This window comes from Protopterus annectens, chromosome 1.part0 (assembly GCF_019279795.1).
Source record: "Protopterus annectens isolate FY-2018-M chromosome 1.part0, PAN1.0, whole genome shotgun sequence".
Taxonomy (NCBI): Eukaryota; Metazoa; Chordata; order Ceratodontiformes; family Protopteridae; genus Protopterus; species Protopterus annectens.
The window spans coordinates 409133043-409157679 of NC_056725.1; the positions used below are offsets into that span (position 1 = coordinate 409133043).

The following is a 24637-nucleotide window of genomic DNA, read 5'->3' on the forward strand; positions in this document are numbered from 1 at the left end:
AGAATTGCTATATCCAGGTTTGAAAAAGTGGATCTGAGTAGGGTAGTGATCCATACAGCTCATACTTATACACATTCATGGATTAAAAGAAATTATTGACCCCATCTTAGCGAAACTTGAAAACAAGTATTAACATGGGTTCTGTGGGGAGAGGGGGAGGCAAGCCACCCCTTATTTCATCTACTTGACAAATCAGGACTAGATGAACTGGGATTAGAGTTCCATTTGACAAAATAACCACTCAACCATCTGAACTCATACCTTCACTTAGCAAAGGATATCAAAGCAATGACACTTTATTTTGCATGTTCGGTCAGTGAGCACCAAGGGTTGGAAGAGATAATCTCTACAGCCATATGTGTTCACAGCATTTGTAAAGGTAAATGCTTCCAGATGACGTGGCGGTTCATGAGGTCCATTGTGGGATGAATGACAGAAGCTGATAATGCTGTCACTACTTTGGTGTTACAAGAATCACCTGTTTGAATAGTTAAGGGGTCCTTTTCCTTGAGCACACACTTAGTAGGATTTGAGCACAAATCAGAGGTTTAGTATTAAGAAGTGTAGGTTCATTACCATTTCTCAAACATGACCGGGAGGTGAGAAGAGGATCTGCAGCACAGAAGGGAACAAGTTGCAGAAAGCCTATAGCCTACCTTCAGGAAGTGTTTTATACATGCATCATTTTATACAATCAGATCATGTTTGTATCGTTAGTTATATATCGGGATACTTTCTTCCTTGTTGCTAGAATTTATCTTCCCTTGTTTAATGTGCTGTGTTTTACTTTGCTATTCTATATTGTCTGTGCTGTGGTTCAGTAGGCCTTTACTGTGACATAGTCAAACATTTATTAGTAAATACAGTTTATTTTTGATTTATTGGCACATTTTTCGGGACTTGCAGTTTGATGTTATAGCATATGCTGGATGGTCTGAAGTGTGTTTAGGGAAGCTGTTCCTTTGCTTGGTTCATTCTTTCATGTACTTATGTTGCACAGACAGGATAATTTAACCATTCAATCTGAAAGTATTTCTAGTAATGTTTAGTGTATATTAATTACAAAGTGATGCACATCTGGACATGCAGTTTGATTGTATATCACTAACTGGATGAATAGTCTAATGTGTTCAGGTACACCTTTACTTTGCTTGGCTAGGCCTTTGATGGAATGTGAGGGCACTGGTAGGAGAGTTTACCTCTGTGTTCTTATTCTTTCAGTAGTTAGTATCCATTACTTATATACTGGTGCACATATCTGGACTGGCAATTTGAATGTGTAACATGTACTGGACAGTCTGAAGTGTGTATTTAAGTGTGTTTATTATTAAATGCTTTGCTTGACATTTAATCTGGGTTCATAGGCAGGAAAGATTGGTTATTTACAGAGAAGAACAGCATGACATTCTCATGTATACAATGCAGTTCTACTTCTAAATGCCAGAAATATCCACATAGTATGTCAGTGCCACTTCAGTCAGACCAACTTATGGGATTCAGAGTTCACAGACTACACTTCTTATTGCTGTAAATGCCCACTACTGGCTGTTGAATCACCACCACAATGATCACAGGCCGTTTGGACTTTGGCCTTAAAACTATATTGTTTAAGAAGTATGACACAAATATTTTCTAGAAACTGCCTTCTTTTTTCTTCTGTTTTTATTTTTTGTGTAATCTTATTGAAGCCATTTTGTAAATAATAACCTACATGAACAATTTGACTGTATGCGTTCTTAAGCAGCAAAAGTAATTAGCTTAACATTCTTCTGTTCAGAACCTTTTTTTTAAACTATGGGCTTCTTCCCATGCCTCACAGTGTACCTGAGGTATTTATATATTTTTATTATTTCTGGAATGTAAATATATTGATCACTGTAATTCTGTCGTCCAGCCATTTGGTCAGAGTACATGATGTGGATATTTATTTAAGAGAAGGTTTGGTTGAGTTTTGTTTGACTGTGTGTGTGATTTTGACTTGCAAAAGAGCTGTTGGGAAGGAAAATGTTTGTTTTTAATCTAATGCCCAAAATTTTGAATATACTGAAAGTTTGGCAATAGGGGGGTTGCAAAAGCATGCATTTGCGGGTTAGGTTTAAAATAAAGGGGATTGATTTAGTATTGTATTTTCTTTTGAATGTTATATATCTGAGTATTTTTTGTAATGGTTGTGTTATGTAAAGGGTTTTTGAAAGCTAAGGTAATGGGATGGCATTAGATGCAGGAACAGGGGCAGGGTTAGGGTTAGTGTTAACAGCCATTAGCACATTTTGCAGTTGGTACAGAGTGTTAAGGCTGTGAGCTGTAGTTCCTGTAGTGAAGGGTTTGATTCTCATTTAACCAGTATGCGAACTAGAGTAATTCATATAACCAGTCATAGCTCCTGGGTCAACCCTGAAAAGTGACTACGTGTCCAGTGGGCTTACCTGATTAATGAAGGCATATTATTATTATAATTATTATTATTATTATTATTGAGTGTGTGTGTGTGTGTGTGTGTGTGTGTGTGTGTGTGTGTGTGTGTGTGTGTACTCAGAATTCCACCATTGCAGCAAACCACTTAGGAAATAGCATACAAATCTAAGCTGAAATGAGTAGCGATACTAAATCAGGCCTACTCCAGGTACTCACTACATGAGCTACAAGGCACTCGATTCCCTGGCTTTGATGCAGTTATTTTCAAGGGCTTGAGATGGGAGTGCCTGTGGTAGAACCTACTAAAACAAAAATTTCTTTAGATGTTCTTTATTTTTATCACTGCTGCAGTAGCCTTAGCTATATGGATTACATCCTGCCTAGGATATAACAGCTGGAGAGCTACCAAAGCTTCAGGGCGCCTTCCATGCACCCGAATTGTCAAGCAGCTCAAGATGAGCTAACTAGACAAGTTTGGGTGCAAAGCCCTTCAAAGCTTTCCTGCCACTGAAGATTACGCTTCTCTGGGGCTTTCATGGATTGATGATCAGCTTGTGCTTTTCTTTGTTGGGCAGATAAGTTCTTTCTGGGAAAAAAATAAACTTTAATTTTGTTATATTTGCTGAGGTTTTATTACTTTCCTCTTCAGCAAATTTACTTTAAAGCTAGGAGTGTTGTGTTTTAAGGGACTATATTGAGACTGTATTGTACTTTTAAATGGAGCACTTGTTTTTTTCTGTAAGTTTTAAAGTAGTGTAAACTAACTGATAACATTTTCTGTGGAGACACAGTGTGTAACTTTCTGTTGTGGAGCTGCCATAGTGATTTTATTGTGTTCTTTCGTGTCAAAAAAATAAAATCTGTGGACTGGTAGTTTTACTGGCATTTACTGCTCGTCTTCCCCAGGAAAGAGGCACCATTTTCGTCTTGACCATAGAACAGATTGTTGGTCTCGGAGTCAGTCCTTCTTCCATCCACAAAAAGAAAACTAACTACACAGCGTTTACCATCACAGCAGACTAACAATTTGCCTCAGCTGCAAGTGGGTGACTCTGCTGTGGCCATTTGTTGTACCACAGACCACTCATCTTTTACCCCAAATATCTCTGGTGTAGCACCTACAACCACTATGGATGGGGGTTAGCCATGTCCTCTGCAGCTGTTAGAGACTCCTTAGTGGGCAAGGATGAGTCCACTTGTTGGTCTTGGGAAAGGGAACAGGAAGGGATCCCTGTGCCCATCCCTGGAGAAGCAGCAGCGATCATTAGTAACATGGTTGATCACATTTTTCCTGTCAAAGAGAAACATAAAATCACACATTTATCTATTCCTCCTCAAATTTGGATAAGAGCAGTTTACTGGGGCTAGCTCAGGGTTAAATCTATTGATCTTTCTTGTAGAGTAGTTTCTGGTAAATGAAAGAGAGATGTCTGAATTCTGATTCTGAATTTGAACAGGAGGATGCAGGGATGGATTCAGGATTTTGTCCTCAGATTTCTGATTCAGCCTCAAATGAGATCTCAGCTTTTAATTTTTCCTGCGGGGGTTTCTCTTTCTCTGAGACTATTGCTAGAATGTTCCAGTGTTTTCAATGGGAGAACACTGAGGTTTCCCAGTCCTTCAGAAAATGCTATGTGGTGTTACAGAAGGATTCCCCAGAACCTACCCCCATTCCTCTTGCCCTATCTGCTTTAGACGATGTGTGTCTTAGTGCCTGCAATTTTCCTAATAGCCAACCAGCTGTCCCTAAAAGGGCAGATAGGATGCATAAAGTTCCTCAGTTTTTTAAATTTTTATACGCGATTCCCAAACCTGACCCAACAGCTATAGCCTTACTTTACTACGCTGTTCATAGGTTCATAGGTTTGTACTAGGCTAATGGCCCTGGAGCCTATATAAGCCTAGCCCAAGAAGATTCCCTGGCATCATGTCACCCAAAGTTAGTTCCCAGTGCCCCTGTCAAGCAAGGCCACTGAAGTGATCCCCGGGGTGATCTTCCTATTGCCCATCCACTCGTCAAGATTTCTCATAAAGAGGGCCAGTAAAGTGCTCTGCTTGACATGAATGGGAAGTTTGTTCCAGAGTATGGGAAGTCTCTGGGTTAGGAACCTGTCCCTCCAGCATGTTCTGTTTATTGTGGTAATGAGGTTTAGGTCCTTGGAGCATGTGGCATGGAGAGACTGGGATTTCTTTAGGTGTAGCATGGAATTTCTTTAGGTGTAGCATATCTAGCAGCTTTTGGTCAGACATGGCTTTGTAGTTCAAGCAGAAATCGCCTCTAAGTAGGCAATAAGAGACAGAGTATAGCTGGAGGATTTTGAGTCTGTCCATATAGGGCATGTGTCAGTGGCCTAAGATCCTCTTAATGAGGTATTTTTGTGGCCTTTCCAGTTGTTGTACATGCTTAGTGAGGTACATACCAAATGGGGCATTGTATTCTATAATAGGTCTAATGAGGGATGAGTAGAGAGGGATTATGACCTCTTTCTTCTTGGGAAACCTTTTGTAATGAGATGTGCCACTTAGAAGGACTTTCTGACTACAGTGGCAATGTGGTTATCAAAGTAGAGGTTGCTGTAAACCTGTGTTCCCAGGTCTCTTATCACACCTTTGGTGTTTAGTGGACTACGGCCTATGTGGTAGTTCATGGGCACTGAATTTTTCCCAAAGGGAATGACAATGCACTTTTTGGCATTGAGCATAAGACCATGGTTCTGGCACCAGTCATTGGCGTTATTGAGGCCTTTTTGTAGAATGTCTACATCAGTTGGAGAATCAATAATGGCTCTCAGTTTGCAATCATTTGTGAACTTGGTCAGCCAGAGTTCCTCTGTGTTGCTTGAACTTCAGAGAAGTAGATGCCAAACAGGAGAGGACCTAGGACCGATCCTGTGGGACACCACTTGTAACTGATCGGTAGTCAGATTTGGAGTCCGTTACTTTCCCAGTGTGAGCTCTATCAGTGAGCCAGTTGGCAACCCATCTCATGACATAGGGGTTTATGCCTAGTTTAATGAGTCTATCTATGATTCCTGAGTGAGGAATGGTGTTGAAGGCCTTGGCAAGATCTAGGTAGGCTGTGTGAACTACCTTGCCCTCATCCACAGCTCTGGTGACAGACTCAAAGAAGTCTATCAGGTTGAGCAGGCATGATCTACCTTTCACAAACCCAAACTGTGTGGGGTCCAGAGTTTGGAGATTCCCTATGTCCTTATTTATAAGGTCCATGATGATGCACTCCATAGCCTTACATATCAGACTTGTCAGACTAATGGGGCGGTAGTTCCCAGGGTCTGTAGTCGCTCCCCCTTTGTTGAGTGGGATGACCATAGCAGTGTGCCATTCAGTAGGAACAAAGCCTGAAATGAGTCTGTGATTGTACAGGGTACTCAGGTGTGGTGCCAGTTCACTTTGTAATTCATGTAGAACACAGGCAGGGATATTATCAGGTCCCATGGAAGCTGTATTCTTGATTTTGGACAGTGTGTTTTTTACCTGTGTAGCTGTGATAATAGGGACTTGGCATTCCTCAGGTATTGTGATAGGCTCTTTAGAGGGTGAAAGGGGGGTAAATTTCGCACTGAACCTGTCGGCCAATATGTTGGCAATATCAGTTGGTTCTGTATATGTATTCCCATTGTGCTGTAACTCAGAGCAGATCTGAGTATTGCCATGTAGATTCTTGATATAACTATAGAATGCCTTGTGGTTGTCTTTAGAATCTGCAGCAATTTTGCTTTTGTAGCTAGTTTTAGAGGATTTGATGATGGATCTCAGTTTTTTGCTGAGGCTAACAAGGGAGTTTTTCCTGTCTTGGGAATTCACCCTTTTCTGCAACCGTTTTTTCCTTCTGTTGTAGAGTTTGTTTATGGTGGGGGACCACCAGATTGGCTTCCTTTTTTTGGAGAAGAGCATCTTGGTTCTGTTTGATATGGCCCATTGCATGCACTTGTATATGTGCTCATACAGTGCATTGGTGTATGATTCAGCAGTCATGCACCTATTTTCCATTTGCATGGGTATCGTGAAGTTAGCCACCTCTGTTTTTAGAAGCCCAAAATTGGCTTTGAAGACTTTTTATATGGTGGTTTCCTTTAGGGGGAATGAGGGTGGGATGTGGATATCCATAGTGATTAGCTTGTGGTCAGATCTGACCAGGGAGGATTTGATTACTGGTGTAGAGCAATGGTTTCCCATGTTAGTAATGACCAGATCAAGGATGTTTCTACCCATGGTGGGGGTAAGAATGAGTTGGTCCAGGGAGTTGGAATTAATGAATTCCAGAAAATGTTGAGCAAGTGTGTTGGTACATGAGCAATTTTCCCAGTTAGTGGAGGGGTAGTTAAAGTCTCCCAATATAAGAGCATTGGGTTGTACCCTAATATTTTTCAGTGTGTTTAGAAATGGGGAGTGAGAGGCTTCGGACATGGTGGGGAAACTATAACAGGCTACAACCTGGATTGCAGTTTTACCCAGTGTTATTTGTACCTGAAGTATCTCTGATGCGTTATGTTGGACTACTAGTCTGGAGGTGTGCATATCCTTTATGAATGTGGAGACACCACCACCTTTAGGGTTTCAGTCCAGTTTTAGGGGCCACAAGGTGTGGTATGAATTATAGCCTGGTAGTGCTGTGGTGCTCTCTGGAGCCTTGAACCAGGTCTCGGTCACTGCACAGATGTCGATGTTCTCCATTTTAAGGAGTACTTTGAGCAAGTGCATTTTGAGACTTAGACTTCTAGCATTGAGAAGCACTTACTAAATTCCAATCCTATTCTTTCTAATGAGGATGAAAAACTCATTGATATGTATAGGGAAAAGTATATACCTCTGCAACAAAAACAACAGGTATGGACAACAAGAAACCACACAAATATTATAAAAAACATAACAAAACAAAGGCAAAGCTTTGGACACTCAAAGAAGATTAAGAACTTCTTCAGAAAAATCTGAAATGGACCTCACAACCCATTTAAAAGTACAGCCAAAATGTCATATGCTGCAAAGTAATAAGTAGTGAACTAATACAAAATGGGTGTTGGTAACCAATCACGGTCTTAAAGTAAGCACTTAAAACATATTAAAATTAATAATAAAAACAACATTTCCAAAATTGTTATAACTAATGTAATCTTTTCCCCTGCAAAAACATTTAATGTTTATCATCTCATTCAGAGTAGAAGCATGATCTGCCCCAGTCTGATTTGCCATATTGATTCATGTTACTCGAGAAGTGTTTTATAGTCACCTGTAAATATGTCAGCACTTACAGAATCTGTGACAGAAAAAGTAAATTTTCTGAAGTCAGTACAAAGTACCACATGTTTTGGTAAAGAATTGGTAAAGTCTTTCTTTTTAACAGCAAGTACATGCTTATAGATCCTCATGTTTAAGCACCTAATTTTCTTTCCTGTATAGAAGCAATCACAGGAATTGCAATAGACTGCATACACCACATTTTTGGAAGTACAATTAAATCTTCCTTTAACCCAAACTACTTGACTCCTGCACTGTCTGCAATGGCCATAACTAAAAGTACCCACTGTCCAATGATCTGTGGAACAGGACCTCACTTTGTGACTGTATTTTAACAATCATTTGGCTTTTTGAAAGTAAAAAATAGGCTTGTCACCTAGAATTTTTACCAAGTCTTTGTTTCCTAAAAATAATCTTCCAGTTTTCTGAAATAATGTCTTTAATCAACTGCATCTCATTGGTAATATGAATAGGGAAATATAGCCTGTAAGCAATGCGATTGGATGAGACAGTAGTGCTAATGTTCTGACTGGCCAATGCACATGGACAATGTCCAATAAGAATAGGAAGAGCTTTGGTCTCTCTCAGTTGTAACACCTCTTTATGAAGTGTAGTCATCCATCTGAGATCATACCCCCTGTTCACAAGACACGTTGTTAACTTAGAAAGCTTGTTCATAAAAATTGAATTATCAGAGGTCCGTCTACTCAAAATAGTGAGTTGGCCTTTTACTATCCGTCTTTTCATGTGTGAGAGATATAAACAATTTTTATGGAGATATTGATTTATGAATGTATCTTTCCTAAAGATCTTGCTAGTAAAAATGCCAAGCTCATGTTTGTAAGACACAAAGATGTTTAAAAAATCCAAAGTTTCACCAAAACCACTTATGGTGAATTTCAGGAAATCTGTACTATTGTTCAAAAAGCTCTGAAAGTTGTTGAAATCCTCTAAATCTCTGTAACACAAAAAGAAGAGGTCATCTGTATATCTGCAATAAAACAGGATCATTTTAGACAGATGATGACGCTTCAAAAACTTCTGCTCCTTCATGGCCATTACCTGATTGGCAAACATGAGAGAAACTCTTGCTCCCATTGACATGCCAGAAGTCTGTACAGCTTGTCCAAAAAAACCCAAAAAGTTATTGTCCAGTACTAACTCCAAAAGTAAAAAATTGGTGTGTTTTTTGTTGTCAAATGATGCAAACTTGCTGAGATATTCCCTTGCATATTCTATGATGGTTTCTTGATGGATGCATGTATAAAGAGAAATGGTATCAAAGGAAGTGAGCAGAAATGATGTGTTGTTGGTAGAAACATTTTTTCAACAATTCCAACAGGTGCCACATGTCACGAAGGTAGCATTGCAAACTTTGGACCATTGGATTCAAAATGTGGTCCAACCAGACAGAAATCTGTTCAGTTTTAGAGAATGCAGCAGATTCTGTAGGTCTAAATGGAGGTTTATTTCAATCTTTGTTCACTTTGGGAATTCCGAAAAATGTTGAGATTTTCAAAAATTCCACACTCAAGAAGGAAAAAGTGTCATAATCTAAACTCCCCTGGCTGAACATGTCAAACAAGGCTTTATCAATAGCAGAAAACACCTACTGATGGTTCCCATAGTGATTTCTTTGTAGCAGAAGTCATTAGCTAAAAGATTAAAGATTGCTTGGTTGTACTCATTAGCTCTCATGAGTGCCAACATCCAACTCTTATCTGCCTTCATCACCCTAATGTCTTTGTTACTGGATAATCATTTAGTGCTAACCTTTTAGGTTTGGGAAGGTTATGGGTTTTCGGTTTGCGTTTGATCCTGTTTTTAATATCATCCTCACATAAATTGTTAAAAACTTGGAGGGTTGTATTACAGGTGGGATGAAAGGTACTTACATACCCTATCATTTCCTGAATCAATTTTAGGTATCTCATTCATGATGTACCACAAGTTGAGTTTCCTAATATACAACTTGAAGTCAATGAGAAACTTCATTAAATCCACGGAATTTGTAGGAATGAAAGAAAACCATTTCTGGAGCACTGAAAGATGTTCAACTGATAAAGAGAAGTCACTTAGGTTTAACACTTTGATTTGGAACCCTACATCTTCTTTCCAAGTTTACTTTAAGCCAGACTATTCAAATCCCCATCTTCTTTCCTAAACCTAAAAATGAGGGACATAGGATACTCTTTACCTTGAATGTCCACAGAGAACTCAGCTTCAGTCTTGACAGAACTAAATCTTTCAGATCTTCAGATCAATCGTTCATTTCTTGTGAAGGTAAGAAGGGACAACCTGTGTCAAAATGGACTATTTCCAAATGGTTATCTAAAGCTATAACCTTTTGTTATAATCACCATGAGAAATCTATTTCAGTCAGGGTCAAGCCCCACTCTACCATGGCCTTGGCTTCATCTCTGGCCTTTTGGAAAGGGTTGGATTCTGGAAGTATTCTAGAAGCTGCTACTTGGTCCTCTGTACATACTTTTACAAAGCACTATAAGCTTGATTCCTTCTCTAAATCTAGATCAAGTTTCACTAGGACTATTCTCCAGGCCCTCTTGGACCTTTCTCCTTCCTCCTCCCAAATATAGTTATCTATGGTAATCTAGCCCTATAGCTAAGGGTACTGCAGCAGTAATCAATATGAAGAAAATAAAACAGTTGCATAAGCAGAACTTACCATAACAGCTGATGTTCGAATAATCACTGCTGCAGTACCTGTTCCCTCCCCCCATCCCCTTGTATTTTGTTGTGTTTTTTTATGCCAGGATGTGGCATATATATTTTTTGTTATTCGTACCATTGTCCTTTCTGGACTCAGCCTATCTTTCTCTTTTGGCAGGAAAGTTCTGAAGGACTTTGCACCCAAACTTGTCCTTTTAGCCTGGTCATCTTGAGCTGCTTGACAGTTTGGGTGCATGGAAGGTGCCTTGAAGCTTTAGAAGCTAGCTGGCTGTTATATCCTTGGCAGAATATAACCCATATAGCTGGGGCTACTGTAACAGTGATCATTCAAGCAGCTACTGTTATGGTATGTTCAGCTTACACAACTGTACGTTTCTGTTTACAGACCATATAAAAAACAAATGTAATAACAAAAAGTATTGATTCCTCTAAGGAAATAATTAGACATGAAATAGAAGACAACAAAGCAACAGAACCAGTGATGTAAGTCAAAACAAACACTTCTACTGTGTGCTGAAAGGTCCAAACACAGCACTATTACTGCCAGTGTGTTGCAGTGCACAAATGGCAACAACACCAGCAGTTATCTATGAAGAACAAAACTGGGGGCAGAAAATTTGAAAGTGTAACTTCAGCTGAGTCATCTATTTTTAACTGGCCCGTTAGTAGATTAACCATAAAAAATATACTCAGGCTGCAAAACAAAGAAGCTCATATCATGAAGTACCTCTGAAGATCAATAAATTAAACAATTATTAATGTGGAGTGACAAACTGAGGTTTTATCATTATGATGAAATAGTGCATTTAAATGAAAATAACACAAAATTCTTACTGTTTTGCAGAACACACTGAAAGCTGCTACTCAGTAAAATAAAAATAATATATCAAAGGAAAAGCAAAATTATTCTATAACAGCAATAAAAAAATAAACACTTTTGTTAATGGCATCAGGGAAGCAGTTATGGGCAATAGATATTTTCTGTCTTACATGTGGACTGCTTTTACTAGGTTTGGTGACCTTTTTGGCTATAGCAAACCATCAGAGACAAGGGTTGTTAATACAGAATGGATCTTTGTAGGGAAGGAGAAAGGAATTCTCCATTCCAAGGATGTCAACAGTCATTTAAGTAGTTAAGTTTCTCAGATACACAACTTAGAAAATATTTTCCAGGAAAATGAGCACAAGAAATAAAATTGTTGACAGTGCTTTTTATTTCCCAAATGATCAGTCTGGTAAAATAACATATTTAATATGCAAATATTACATTTTAAAAGTAATAAATGCTTCCAAAAATGAAAGTTATTACAAAGTATGATATTAGGAAATGCTATCAATGATATATGTCAGCACCCAAAGTAGTTATATCAACCTTTCAGACTACAACAAACAGTATGGATGTGTATCTCCATATTTTACAGTATACACTAGTTTAACTATTCTGAAAACTAACTACAATGTGCTTCCACTATGACAAACTGAGTTACATTTCAGTGGGCAACCAACTTGCTAAACACAGCTTGTCTGGAATCAACCCACTGCATAAATAAAATGTAAGCAGTTCTTGCACCTTGTATCCCCCCAAGTGGGGGACTGAAGATGTACATACCATGTCTATGGTAGCACAAACATGAAGAAAGGAGACATTTCTCAGAAAAAAGGCCTTATTGCTGATGCACAATTAGAAATCACACATGCAGTGATTTCCTGTGGAAGACAGTGATTGTGGAGTTCATTGTCACAAAACTGATCAGTGACTCAGTTCTTCATGTAGTTCATACTCGATGAACAGTAGACATCAGATTTGCTATGCACACCAGAAAATTGTAGAAATGACAAAAAAGGTTATATAGGTACTCTGATATCTACTAAATATGTAAATACATAATAATAATAATAATAATAATAATAATAATAATAATAATAGTAAGGCGCAGACAAATGAATGACGGACAATTTACTCCAATTATGAACAGGTAACAACAATCCTGTCAGGAAGACAGAATTCCAAGTGCACTGGCTGTCTTAAAGGGGCATATGCAGTCCAAGTTAACGTTTTGTTATTTATTCAGAAAACACAGTAAGTATTGTATGTCACTAAAACAAGTAGTAGTGGGTGATTTCTGTCTTATGCAGACAAAGAAAGTGTCCCTTGGACAGCATGGTCCACCCTGTGCCTGTACTACCTAAGTGGTACAAATCACTAGGACAATGTTTTTATGTCCTGATCATAGTGAAAGTGGACGTTTTCTAAGCACTCTTTACAGTGCTGCAAGTGAAGAAGAATAAAACCACCACATGCACTCTCTTTCTCGCTTCTTTCTTGCTCAATTTTGAATCCTTTTGCCTGATGGGCCAGAGGCTTTTGAATCCCTTGAACAAAGTAGCAGAGTTCATGGGGATATACAACACTGCCTTGTTTAATGATCTCACAAAGGGAACTGAGATGAGAGACTAGCAGTCTCACCAGCCACACACCCAATAGTGAAGTTCTCTGGATCCCATGCATTTTCAGAATGAAAAGGCTTCCCCTGCAGAGTAGACTACAATGGATCCTGAGTGACTCTAATTCCATATGTACTGTCTAGCATGATATAACTGTAATAGGTTTAATTTTAAGTAGTCTTTCTGTAACCACTGGCAGCCACTGACACTGAACCAAAGTGCTTGTATTGCAACTTTGGGTGAATGCCTGTAAAATGTGCCCAGATTAATAGTTTAAAATCTAGTGTACAAATAATTGGGTTGTCTCATTGTGGGACTCCCCCGTGCATTTGGTCTTCAGAAAACAGATCTTACTAAGCAAAGAAAATGCATAACTAATTGTCTGTCTATTCATCTGTCTGTCGATCTGATAGGACACCAGCTGAATTAAGAGACATTTCAGTCATAGCAAGATTCAGCATATAATGATTCACAAAAGTACAAAGTCATATTGATGAAGTGGTGGTGTAAAGTGTTTATAATTGGTTAGAGATGCTGTCTGGAAACTCACAGGCTTTTTTAGATGTTTGTTGTTTGAAACATTTTCTTCAGAACAAAGGCTGTTAATATGATTCACACCATAAACACAGTTCTCATCCTACCTCATCGTTAACTTTGGAGGTATACTCATTTTTGCCATTTACATATGCACATTTCTTCAGGACCTTTTCAGCCATTTCGATCTGTCTATTTGCTAGTAACCATCTTGCAGACTCTGGAATCCACCTGGAAAATGAAACAGAAATATAATTGTAACACTTTGGTAAGGAGCATGAATAGTACTTTTATAATACTTCTCTATTTAATATCAGACAATTGATTTCATTGGTGAGTTTCCTTTTCAACCTATACATAAAATTAATACTGTTATTTACCTATAATTGTGTTCTCTGGAGAGACTTCTGGATTGTTGCTATAGGGTGGGACATTGCATTTGTATGTATACTGCATGGAGGACTGCAATTACTCTTTGAAGTCAGATAAATTACCAGCTTGTTAACCCCCTTTTTGATGTCAGAAAGGTGTTTAACAAGTTTTTGTTATGGACCCCTTACTGTTGTTAAGCACTGGCATAATCCTAGGGCCTTAACAGTGGCCAGTGATAACCACAGCACAAAGATGGGAACCAAAACAAAATATTTAAAATATTACACATTTTATTCAGCCTTTGTTTTAAATGAAGTGTATTTTTTAATTATTTTTAAAGCTTTTTAGCTTCCTTCTGCTGTTCTGTGGTGGCTGTTTTCTGTGAGGCAGCAGTTAAGTGTATTACAGCTTTCAAAACTATAAGACACTTAGTGCTCTTTTGTAGTTTTTGGAAGCAGTTTAAGATCCATGCACTGCAAAACATGATGACTGGATCTTTCTGATTGTAATCAAGCTTGTTATATGCTCTTGAAATGGATGCCAACAATTCACCTCTTAAGCTTCACGCTTGAGGTGAATTTCTTGACATCCATGTCTTGGACACAAAACAGATGGGTCATGATATGAAACCCAGTCATAATCCTCTTATGTTTAGAAAGAATTATCATTTTCTTGTTCCATTCTGAAAAGAAAAACATTTAAAGTAAAATAAAAATATGCAATATTTTATATGTTGTGTAGCAGAAAGTGAAAAGGAAAGGATATTGAGTTTTCACATCCTTTTCAGGTCTGCCTGTGAAGACATTTCAGATTCTATCTTGTTCTGTGACTGTGTCAGAAAAATAGACTACTTAATTTAATTTTAGGCAGAACTATTACAGGCAATTTATAACTGAGTGTTATGGAGAAAGAAACATTTCCAATCTTTGCTGACATACAATTTTCAGAATCTGGAGCAGAGATTAAGAGAGAAGAGAGAGTAGATATACACAGATAGAAAGGTATGCATGTGCGTGTGTGTGTGTTTTCTGTGTGTGCGTGTGCCTGTGTGTGTGCATGCATGTGTGCATGTGCACGTGTGCGTGCGTGTGTGTGTGTGTGTGTGTGTGTGTGTGTGTGTGTGTGTGTGTGTGCGTGTGTGTGTGCGCGCGCGTGCATGTACTTGTTCACATGTCCGTGAGTGTCTATCTGAGCGAGTGTGGGAGCATGCCTGCTTGTGTACATGTGTGTTTGAGTCAGTTTTTCTTTTTTCTAATAACTTTTTTGATGTCTTAAATTGCAAACCAAAACATCAAAGAAAAAAATAACAGACATGTCTGAAGTTTTCCTGTATATTTGATCTTTTTTGTCATTTTGGGAGCTCCCTATTATGATCCTTTACATTTTAATAGAGAATTGATACCTGGACCTTCTGAGACTAAGGCCTCCAAAGTAAATAGCTGTTCCTGTAGTCCAAGAAACCCTTCCAGATGTCTTTGAAACTACTTCCCTGTAGCCTGACTCCCAACCTCCTGCCCAAGAAGGCTTTTGGTCTAACTACTTTTGTAGGTGTAGGACCCTCATATGTTCTTGTTCAAAATGTCTTTAGCAGAGACAGGTACAGTACCCTTGGAGTCTGCAAAGGGAGCTATACTGACTCCTGTGTACTGTTCTTTTCTCAATGACAGGGAAAGCAGATTGCTTGACATATCTAGAAGAAACTGTTTATATAACAGTCCTGGCTTTTAGGGTGTTTAATTTCCAGAACCATGTTTTGAAATACCAGGACCATGCCCTCAAGCAACTTGAGAATAATTTTATGGGACTGCAGGGTGAAACATTAAGGGTTTCTACTCCCAGCCCGATCCATGCCATAAAATGTGGATCTAATGCAATAGATGCAGCATCTAAGGCTGCTAGTATAGAGTCAGTAATGGCTTAGGACTCAGTCACTCTCTGAAGATATGAAGGCACAACTCCTTAATGCCCACTTAGATAAGGAATTGCTCTTCAGACCCCCACTGCAACATTTGCTAAAGATTGGAGGATAAACAAAAATGTGGAGTTATTCTAGCACATGTTTCACCACATCTGAAATATAGCAGAAGCTACCCCCACTGAGGAAGGCCAATATGACTAGAGGCAGGGCAAGAATAAACAACTGAAGAATATGAAGGTGAAAGAAGAAAAAATGTCAAAAAGAAGACACAAGGACATTTGTGTCTGCAGGCAACAGTAACTAGCAAGGAGCAGCTGTGACTCTGCCAACCTGCTGTTTGTGCCCAACCAGAAATGTGGGTCTTTCTGGGGACCTTACTAAACATCAACACAAACAAAGCTTTTCTAATGCAGGAGAAGGCCAACTCCCTGACTGTCTTCTTTTTTATCATGTCAGAAAGGTCAGTCAATAATGGCCAGCCAGTTACTCATCACAATAAGCCACATGGCAACTACCATTCTGATGGTTCTTCTGGCAAGATACAACTTGAGGAAACTCCAATGGGTTCTAAAGAATATTTGGGACCTGCAGTCTCAGTTCCTATAGTGCACAATATTAGTCATGAATGCTGCAACTGCAAATGGAAAGGGAATGCCATAGACAGCCTATCTCCAAGTAGTCCCTAACCAATGAGGCTTTGGACATAGCATTGGTTGCCCACACATTGGACCTCAAAGTTTAGAGTACCTGAAGTCCCCATGGAAGAGAAATAACATACAATCATCATAGAAATTATGGCTTTTTTAAGTCTTAAAAGCCTTCAAGATAGTCTGGAAACCTGGGACACTGAATGACATTAAAGACAATAGCACAGTTATGTGGAGTATAAACAACCAAAGGTAAAGTGCTCATACCACCTCTTTAAGTTTGTCATGCAGGCCTGGGAGCAAGCAACAGAGTCCAACATACTCCTGAAAGCAGTTTACATGCCAGTGTTGGAGAACTCAATGGCAGACCTGTTCAGCAGGACCTCAGTTGATTCACACAAGTGGTAATTGGACAGGGAAGTCTTCCGGAACCTCACAAACAGATGAGATATACCAAAAATAGCCATGTTTATTTCTGTAATCAACAGACAGCTAAAGAAATCTTGCTTCAAAAGACCAAACAAATTAACTTGGGCAGTGAATGCCTTTTTCCTGAATTACACAGGTTAATTTCTCTTTGTCTTTCTTCCAATGCTCTTGATCCCCAGGATAGTTCAAAAGCAGAAGAAGGAGAGATGAGAACTCTCCTGATAGCATCTTTCTAGCAAAGAGAGTTCTCATTCTCCCATTTGCTCCAGATGGCAAGGGAGAAACCTTTACTTCTACCAGAGCTTTCTGATGCAGGGCAGTATACCTCACTCAGTCAAAACTAACAGATTGGAAGCTGTGGCCTTCTTACCCTTTGGGCACCTTTATTTCCCACAGCATGGTCAGAATTATGAGGGAAGCTAGATGCCTAGATATAGGGCCAAAGGAAGAACCAGTACCTAAAGACATGTCAATTGTTTGCAGTGCCTAGCTGAACTGATGTCCTCTAGCTTATCTTGTGTATCTTTAAAGGTATATCTTTCAGCCATTTCTGCCTGCTTGTGTATAGATATCCTGATGGCATCCAGACCAGATGTCAAGCAGTTCCCAAAGGTATCATGCACCTCAGGCCTCTCAGGGAAACCCTGTCCCAGCCCAGGAATTGAATTGTGTATTAGAAAATCTGGTTGCCCACCTCTGAACCAACTTCTACAATAAGACTGAAGGAAAAATTATGACCTAACAGATTTCATTTCTCTAGAATGTATCTTCTTCCCTAAAGAGTGATCCACATACTATCACAAATTAAAAAAGTATGCCACAGCAGCGTTACCCATCTGTTGCATTTCTGTCATAGGCAGCTTCCTCACTGCATGTCATACTGGGGATAAATTTAATTTCATGATACATTCTTAGGAATTTGTCTCCTTTACTGTTGAATCATTTTGCTTATCAATCTGAAAAAATTTGACAAACAGAATACACATTACAAGGTACCTGTTAACTCTTATTATTTTATACCTGCTGAAATCATACCATTCAAGCTGAAAATACTCAGCATTTTGACTTTGTACAGTCACATAGAGTTGCTCTCTTCCCCTTCCCTAGGGATATAAACCTATCGAGTCTTTTGTGGTATGAAGGTGAATAAACCTGATAACCACTTACAGCAACTTCTCTTATTAGATGAGCGTTGCAGATTTGGAAACTTAGCTCCCTGTCTGCCTCATGGAAGGAAGATGCAAGGAAGACAGGATCTGAAACTCACAACATATCAATTTTAAAAAAGGCTATACTATCTCATCCATTTCTTTATTCTTATATAATTTTTTTCACTAACCTAGAGGAAACAAATGCATAAGAGTTACTGCAAAAATCACTGGCATTTTTACTGAAGATTCTCATACTTGACAGTATTTCTCACTACTTCCATTCTATTTTAGTGGGACTGTTATCTGATAAGAGAGACTATGGCATTATAATCCCATCAGCTTTGCCTTCACAGTGAATTGTGGACAAGAAGTAGCTTTTCAATAAAGCAAGATCATATTAACATATCTGCCCCCATGAAGACATTCAAGGTTAGAAAAAAAATAAAATTAGTAATTTGTAGTTATTGTGATGCTGGGTCCGGGTAGGTGGGTGGGGATTGTATAGGTCTCTATGGTAAGATGAAATATATATATATATATTTTTGTTTCTGCCATAGTTGTCCTTTAAAAAGCCTGACCTGGAATAGTGCATTTCTTACTGCTTTTGCCTTAGCTGGAAAAGTCTTGAAACTCCAGGCTATGGTGTGCAAAGGGCCTTGCCTTATGTTTCTTAAATATTGAGTGATCCTGCACACCAGTTCAAATTTTGTGACAAATGTTATTATAGAAGTAACCATGAGTAAGCAATCTAATGCACTACATTTTTTCTAGATGTCAGTATATTATATATGCTAATTAGTTTTGCACTTTTTAGATATATACAGACATTGAGATACTACCTGCATAGAACTAAATCCACCAAAATTTCAGAAGTATGATTTGTTTCCTTTGCAGAAAATAAGCAAGGACTACCAGTAGCAAAACAAGCCATCTCCAAATGGAGAACACATAGAATTAATTTCTTCTGCAAGGCTTATGGCAGAACCTTATGGGAAAAAATCAGATCTCATTCAGTATGGGCACAGCAACTACCACTGCCTTCCTTAAAGGGGTTAGTACCCAGGACATCTTAAAAGCAGCCACCTCAACCCCTGTTCACACCTTCTCAAAGATTTACATGTTGGGTATAATCTGTAGGATAAAGGTGGGACTTGCTTTTTCCATTCTGAAGGGTTTCTTCACTGTTCATCCCAGCAGGAATCCAACTACCTCAGGTTACAGGGCAGCTTTCATGAATTTTTCCTAATGTTATGACTGCGACAAACCTACACACACACACACACACACACACACACACACACACACACACACACACACACACGCGCGCACACACACACACACACACACACACACACACACGCACCAGACACACAGTCCCACACAAACCCAAAAAATATATTACAGTTGTGTAGGTGTATTGCCATAGTAGTAAATGCTATATTGTGGTCACTTTTGCAGTCCTAATTCTCTCTCTCCATTCTCTATACTGTTTGGGACAGTTAGGATCGGGGGTGGTTGCCCCTCCCCTTCCACCCATTCTTTTCCTTATTTCTTTGCCTTTCTTCTCTCCTTTTCATACCTGCTGAGATCATAATACTATTCAGGGTCAAAATACTCAAAATACCTTTAGCTTCTAAGGATGGTTTAGGTTTTCAAAGCCATAAATCCTTTCCTGTGAAATATTTTAGTAATTACAGACTATTATTTAGGCTAAGCAATGACCTGATGAGGTGGCAAGAAAGAAGGAACCAAATTTGGCGTGGTTGGATTTCAACTATATATCAGGTATGTGAAGACATCTGAGGTAAGGTGATATCAGCCTGACCATGGAGGAAGGGTGTTTAGTTCTGATTGTCAGGTCAGACTCAGCCTGTGGGAGTGATCCCTGATATTATGACTTTGACAGTGACCATGCTTGAAGATATTTTATTATTATACAACTGTACTGTCACTAACTTGTGTGGTCCTGTATTTCCAGCCACGGACATCTAGATTCTAACAGCAATCTCAACAAGATCTTCACTGCTGGCTTATATTCTCTTCTTGAGTACAGTCCCCATCTGCGTTCACAGAGATTGCTGGTTTGAACTTGGACATGGTTCAATTTAAATCAGGTGTAATTAGATGGTGAACTGAGTTCATGCCAGTATGTGATTTGGATATGGAATCCACCTATATATTCAACAGTATACAAGCCTACTACAGCTATGTAGAGTAAATGTGAGAGAAATGTTGATTTGTATGACTAAAATAAATGCAAGTAGGACTGAAAGAATGTATCACATGTAGCCCACAAGGCACAGTGCTGCATCTTGAGTATTACACCTGTAAGTGTTTACATTTATAACATAAAAAAGCAGAGAACTCTCACTTCACAGACTGGCCTAGTTAGATCCAATAATTCTTTAATGGCCCTTCTTGGAAATGAAAGAAGCTTAAGCAGTAAAAATGATGAGCTGAATCAGTACCATAGGTAAGGCAGAGCAAATGATGCAGGTGTGCCAAGTGCAATGGGATACAAGGTGTGATTGGCATCACAGAAAGGTTGTTAATCAGCAGCAGGTACTGTTGGCTAAACAATTATGTCTATTTATCTGCTAGCATGATGTCTTTGACTACAGTTTCAAAAAACACTTTGAACTTTTTTTTTAGGTCCCTCAGGATAAGGATGTGCCACCTTGGGGATTGCCCAGGACACCAACTGACCTAGCTAAGGCCCTGAGCTGAAATCTATGATTGTTGAACATAACTTTAAAGTTCTTATCAGTAAGATTTGGTATGCTTCACATGTGTTGTTTTTAGATTTTACTAAATATGACTGATCACACCCTTCACTTTCAAACAAGGGATACTTACATTGATGCACAACTCTGTTGTTTGTCAGCCAGCCTATTTTGATCAGGATCATGAAATTCTGCATGTTGATATCTGCAACTTGTGTAATTTCTCGAAGGTAAGACATGTCCTTTACCCCAGAAGACATTGTATAAATTCAGAACAGCACCCAGGATTTCTAAACCCCTTATCCAACATCTTACCAGAGGGACCCTTGTTTCTTATGGTTGATGTGATCTATCCCAATATAGAATGGTCAAGCATTAAAACATCCCCTCACTATGAACCTGAGTCCATCGATCTTATGAATACCAAAAGCTTAGTAAAACTTGTCTGTTCCACAGCTTGGGGGGGGGGGTATAAATTTACTGGAAAGCATAAGCGTAGCTAAAGCTGGGCAAAGGGAGCAACTGCCCCAGACACAGGATGTTAGGAGGCATGACTGGCAGATGTTGATTGGGTGACAGCACACTACAGACATTCATTTCCATACTGGCATTCAGAAATTAAATACTACTTGTACTGTCTTTTGCTGTCTGGAATGAAGAGCTTGCTCCGGCACTATGTGTGGTATAACCTCCAGCAAACCAGTTGCAACAAAAGTAGCAAATGGCTAGATACTATTCTTAAAAGAAGATCCCCCCTCCAACCTAGAGTTGAGAGATGGGTTGGAGGCAACCTGCTTCTCCTTAGGAGATAAGTGAGGAAAACTGGAGAAGATACCTTGACATTTTTTTTGCTCTTCAACTTTTATTATTAATTTGAGGAGTACAAATCAGGGAAGAATGTATCTGTCTGTGCTCCTGACCTTTACGTTTATCATGGAGAAGCTCCATACTGAAATGTAAACACTAGTAATGCTGAATACCAACAAGCTGAAAAGACCAAAAACCCAGGAAAAGAGCGAATCTCAAAGATTGTTCACTCCACTGAAGTTTTCTTTGCAGAGTTTTAAGCCCCTTGCAGTCCTTAATGCTGGGGGTAAGCCCCCCTTGCACACGCCCTGAACCCATATATATATATATATATATATATATATATATATATATATATATATATATATATATATATATATATCAGCTCCAAGACTACTATACACTAGAGAAAAGGATATATTCCAGGGAATAGCCATGTCAGACTTAGTATATGTAAGTCTGTTTTTTGGTCATTCTGTGTCCGTGTTTTCGGACTTGGTGAAGCTGTAGTGTGTCCCGACATTTCAAATGGTTATCTCATAGTGCAGCACTGGGTGAGAGATGAGCCAGCTAGAGCTTTGTTTGCAAGTCTGGATGGCATTATTTCTAATGTAGAGGTACTTTTTGAATGTGATCGCTAGGGAAAAAGGGTTCTTAATGCTATTACATTTTAAATTACAGCTGCAAAAAGTGAATTATACTATATTTAAGATCTTTGGTTACAGTACAATATAATATAATACAGTATAATGTAATGTAATATAATATAATAATATATACTATATAATATAATAATATAATATTCAACTTCCTTCAAGCTTCACTATGTATGTTATCTGATCCCTTGAGCTACTGTTCCATTACTAATTGAGACTAGCTGTTTCCCTTGGTTTGTGGAACAACATCACTGCTCTGCCCACTAACAGACATTAGTCATTTGCATGGAGCTGTACTTTCTCTACAAAAACAGCAATTACTTCAGATAATTTAGTCTGTGTACTATTATATAGGATATAATTAAACTACTTAATCCATACAAATTGTTTAGCCAGTGCACTTCCCCAAAAGTTTACTTAAAATTAAACTACATAGTCACATTTACCTTAACATGACACTTCTTCATTTAATATTTGAAGTACTGGCTATTATGGAAGGTCAGCCAACTTATTTCCCTTCTGTTGCCAGTCTCTTAGCAATTGGTATCCTCAGGAGGTTTAGGAACTGCCTTACACTCACTTCACACTCTGACAAGTGTAAATATTAACTAATTTGGAAGCGTGCTCTCACAAAAAACATGCACAGTGAGCATCATGCAGTCACGCTAACTCTCAGCTTCTTCACATTCTCAGCAAAACCCCATTAAGAAGTCATACATTGAGGCCACTGAAAAGAAATCTCTTCAAAAGATCCCTAGAACTAGTAAATGTTGGTCCTTGCAGGAATTCCTACTCATTGTCTTCATGCACACCTACAGCATCAACTCACTAAAGAGACAGATCATTCCCAGTCTTATACTCCTGAACACACTGCTAATAAAACCATGTCTTAGCAATTGGTAACTTACTTACTAGACATACATAGTCTCTACTCATAAAGCTGGACAAGGGTGGGATTGCAGTTAGTTGCCATTCAGATGCCAGGATCAAAAAGGCCATAAATACCCTTTCACAGGGCAAATATACTATACTGAGTTATACTATACTTGTATCACATCTTTCTCTTCCTTACCTACTATACTTCCCACCCCCCTCTCACTCGTTTCAAACCTGGCTTTCTTTCACTCTCTGTGTCTTCCTTAAACTTTTCTCCACACCCCTCTACTCCTACCCTTCTTCTAAATACTCCATTTTCTTTTCTCTCGCTACCAACCTGGTTTCATTCTTAAAGAAGTTTAATAGCTTTTTTTTGAAGAACCAATCTGTAATTCTTCATCTATGCTACAAACTTCCAGCTCTTCTACTTTTTAGCTACAGTTCTTGATTCATTTTATACTTTATTCATTTTTCTACTGTCATGTGAACAATATGTTGCTATGTACCAACTTTCATTTATGACATGAATACATGTAGCTATGTATACATATTCACTTTACTTATAATGTACACACCTGCCACTGCTATTATTATTGTATTGTTACTGCTTAACTGTTATTGTATTCATTTTTTTGTTGGAACTTTTCTCCTCTGGTCTCCACTGAAAATGAGCCACCAGCCTAGTGGACTAACCCGGTTAACAAAGGACAAATAAATAAATAAATAAATAAATAAATATGTCTTTGACATGGTGGTAGGACATATGTGACTGAATGAATTAGGACACAAAACCCTAAGGGACTTGTAGAAAGACATGTCAGAACATTACACACATCTGACAAATGTAGGTTACACTCTGATCCTCAGTGGGATCAGTCGTCATCAAGAATGATGGCTCAGTATAATGAAAAGACAGAAGCATAACAAGTGTGTGGCGAAGCGGTCAGTCACCCCAGACCCAGTCACGATCGGGAAGTGCACTTCCTGTATTCTTTTCTGAATGCCAATACTGGAATGTACTTCTTAGATTCATGAATGGTAAGCTGAAGCAAGTCCTCTACAGTTTAACGGTAGAAGTCCTGTAGTCCTTTTTTTGTTCTTCAGCTGAAGAGATGAGGGGGTGGTGGTCAGGAATGAATGGAATGGATTTGGAGCAGAGCACCAGACTACGGGAGCCTAAAAACAGTTGTGAGATGGCTCTGAGAAAAGATAATTGGCTTCAACACTTTTCTAAATAGTTGTCATCATTCTGTGGGGATCCATATATGACAATATGCAACAAGATGATTGATAGTCCCACTCGCTTTGTAAAAAATGGCCAGCACTTTTCATTCAAAAGCTTCCACATTCCAGGTGAAACCTTTGCTGTCCCTGTAGTGCTTTTTTGGCAGAGTCCAGTAAATGGACATATCATAGTAGCAGTCATCAAACTTCCAAGTAGAAACACTATAATGTGACTCTTCTCAGTGCCAGAAGTCTCAACAGCAAAATTGCCTGATAACTAAGCCCTCCAGCATCTGAAACATGTCCATGTTTGTATAATTATTGAGACTTGATTTACATAAAAAGAAAACATTCAATGTGTATCTGGGTTTTGTGCCTACCACATATTTAAGCCTGTTGGTAACTGTGGAGGCATCTTCATATTTGTAAAGGATAATTTCATTTCCAGGAAGTTTCCAGGAGACCCATAAAAAGAACTCATAAAATTCCAGAT

At 38.7% G+C, this 24637-nt stretch overlaps 1 protein-coding gene across 2 annotated transcripts in view; it reads right to left on the minus strand.

Annotated features, from left to right (window-relative positions):
- Window positions 1–24637, minus strand: part of LOC122792629 (solute carrier family 22 member 7-like) — a 590546-nt gene that overhangs the window by 358702 nt on the left and 207207 nt on the right. For both annotated transcript variants that reach the window (XM_044060280.1, XM_044060279.1), the window contains exon 5: window positions 13449–13572. In XM_044060280.1, coding sequence (XP_043916215.1) covers window positions 13449–13572 — 124 coding nt within the window. The remainder of the gene's footprint in view (window positions 1–13448; window positions 13573–24637) is intronic.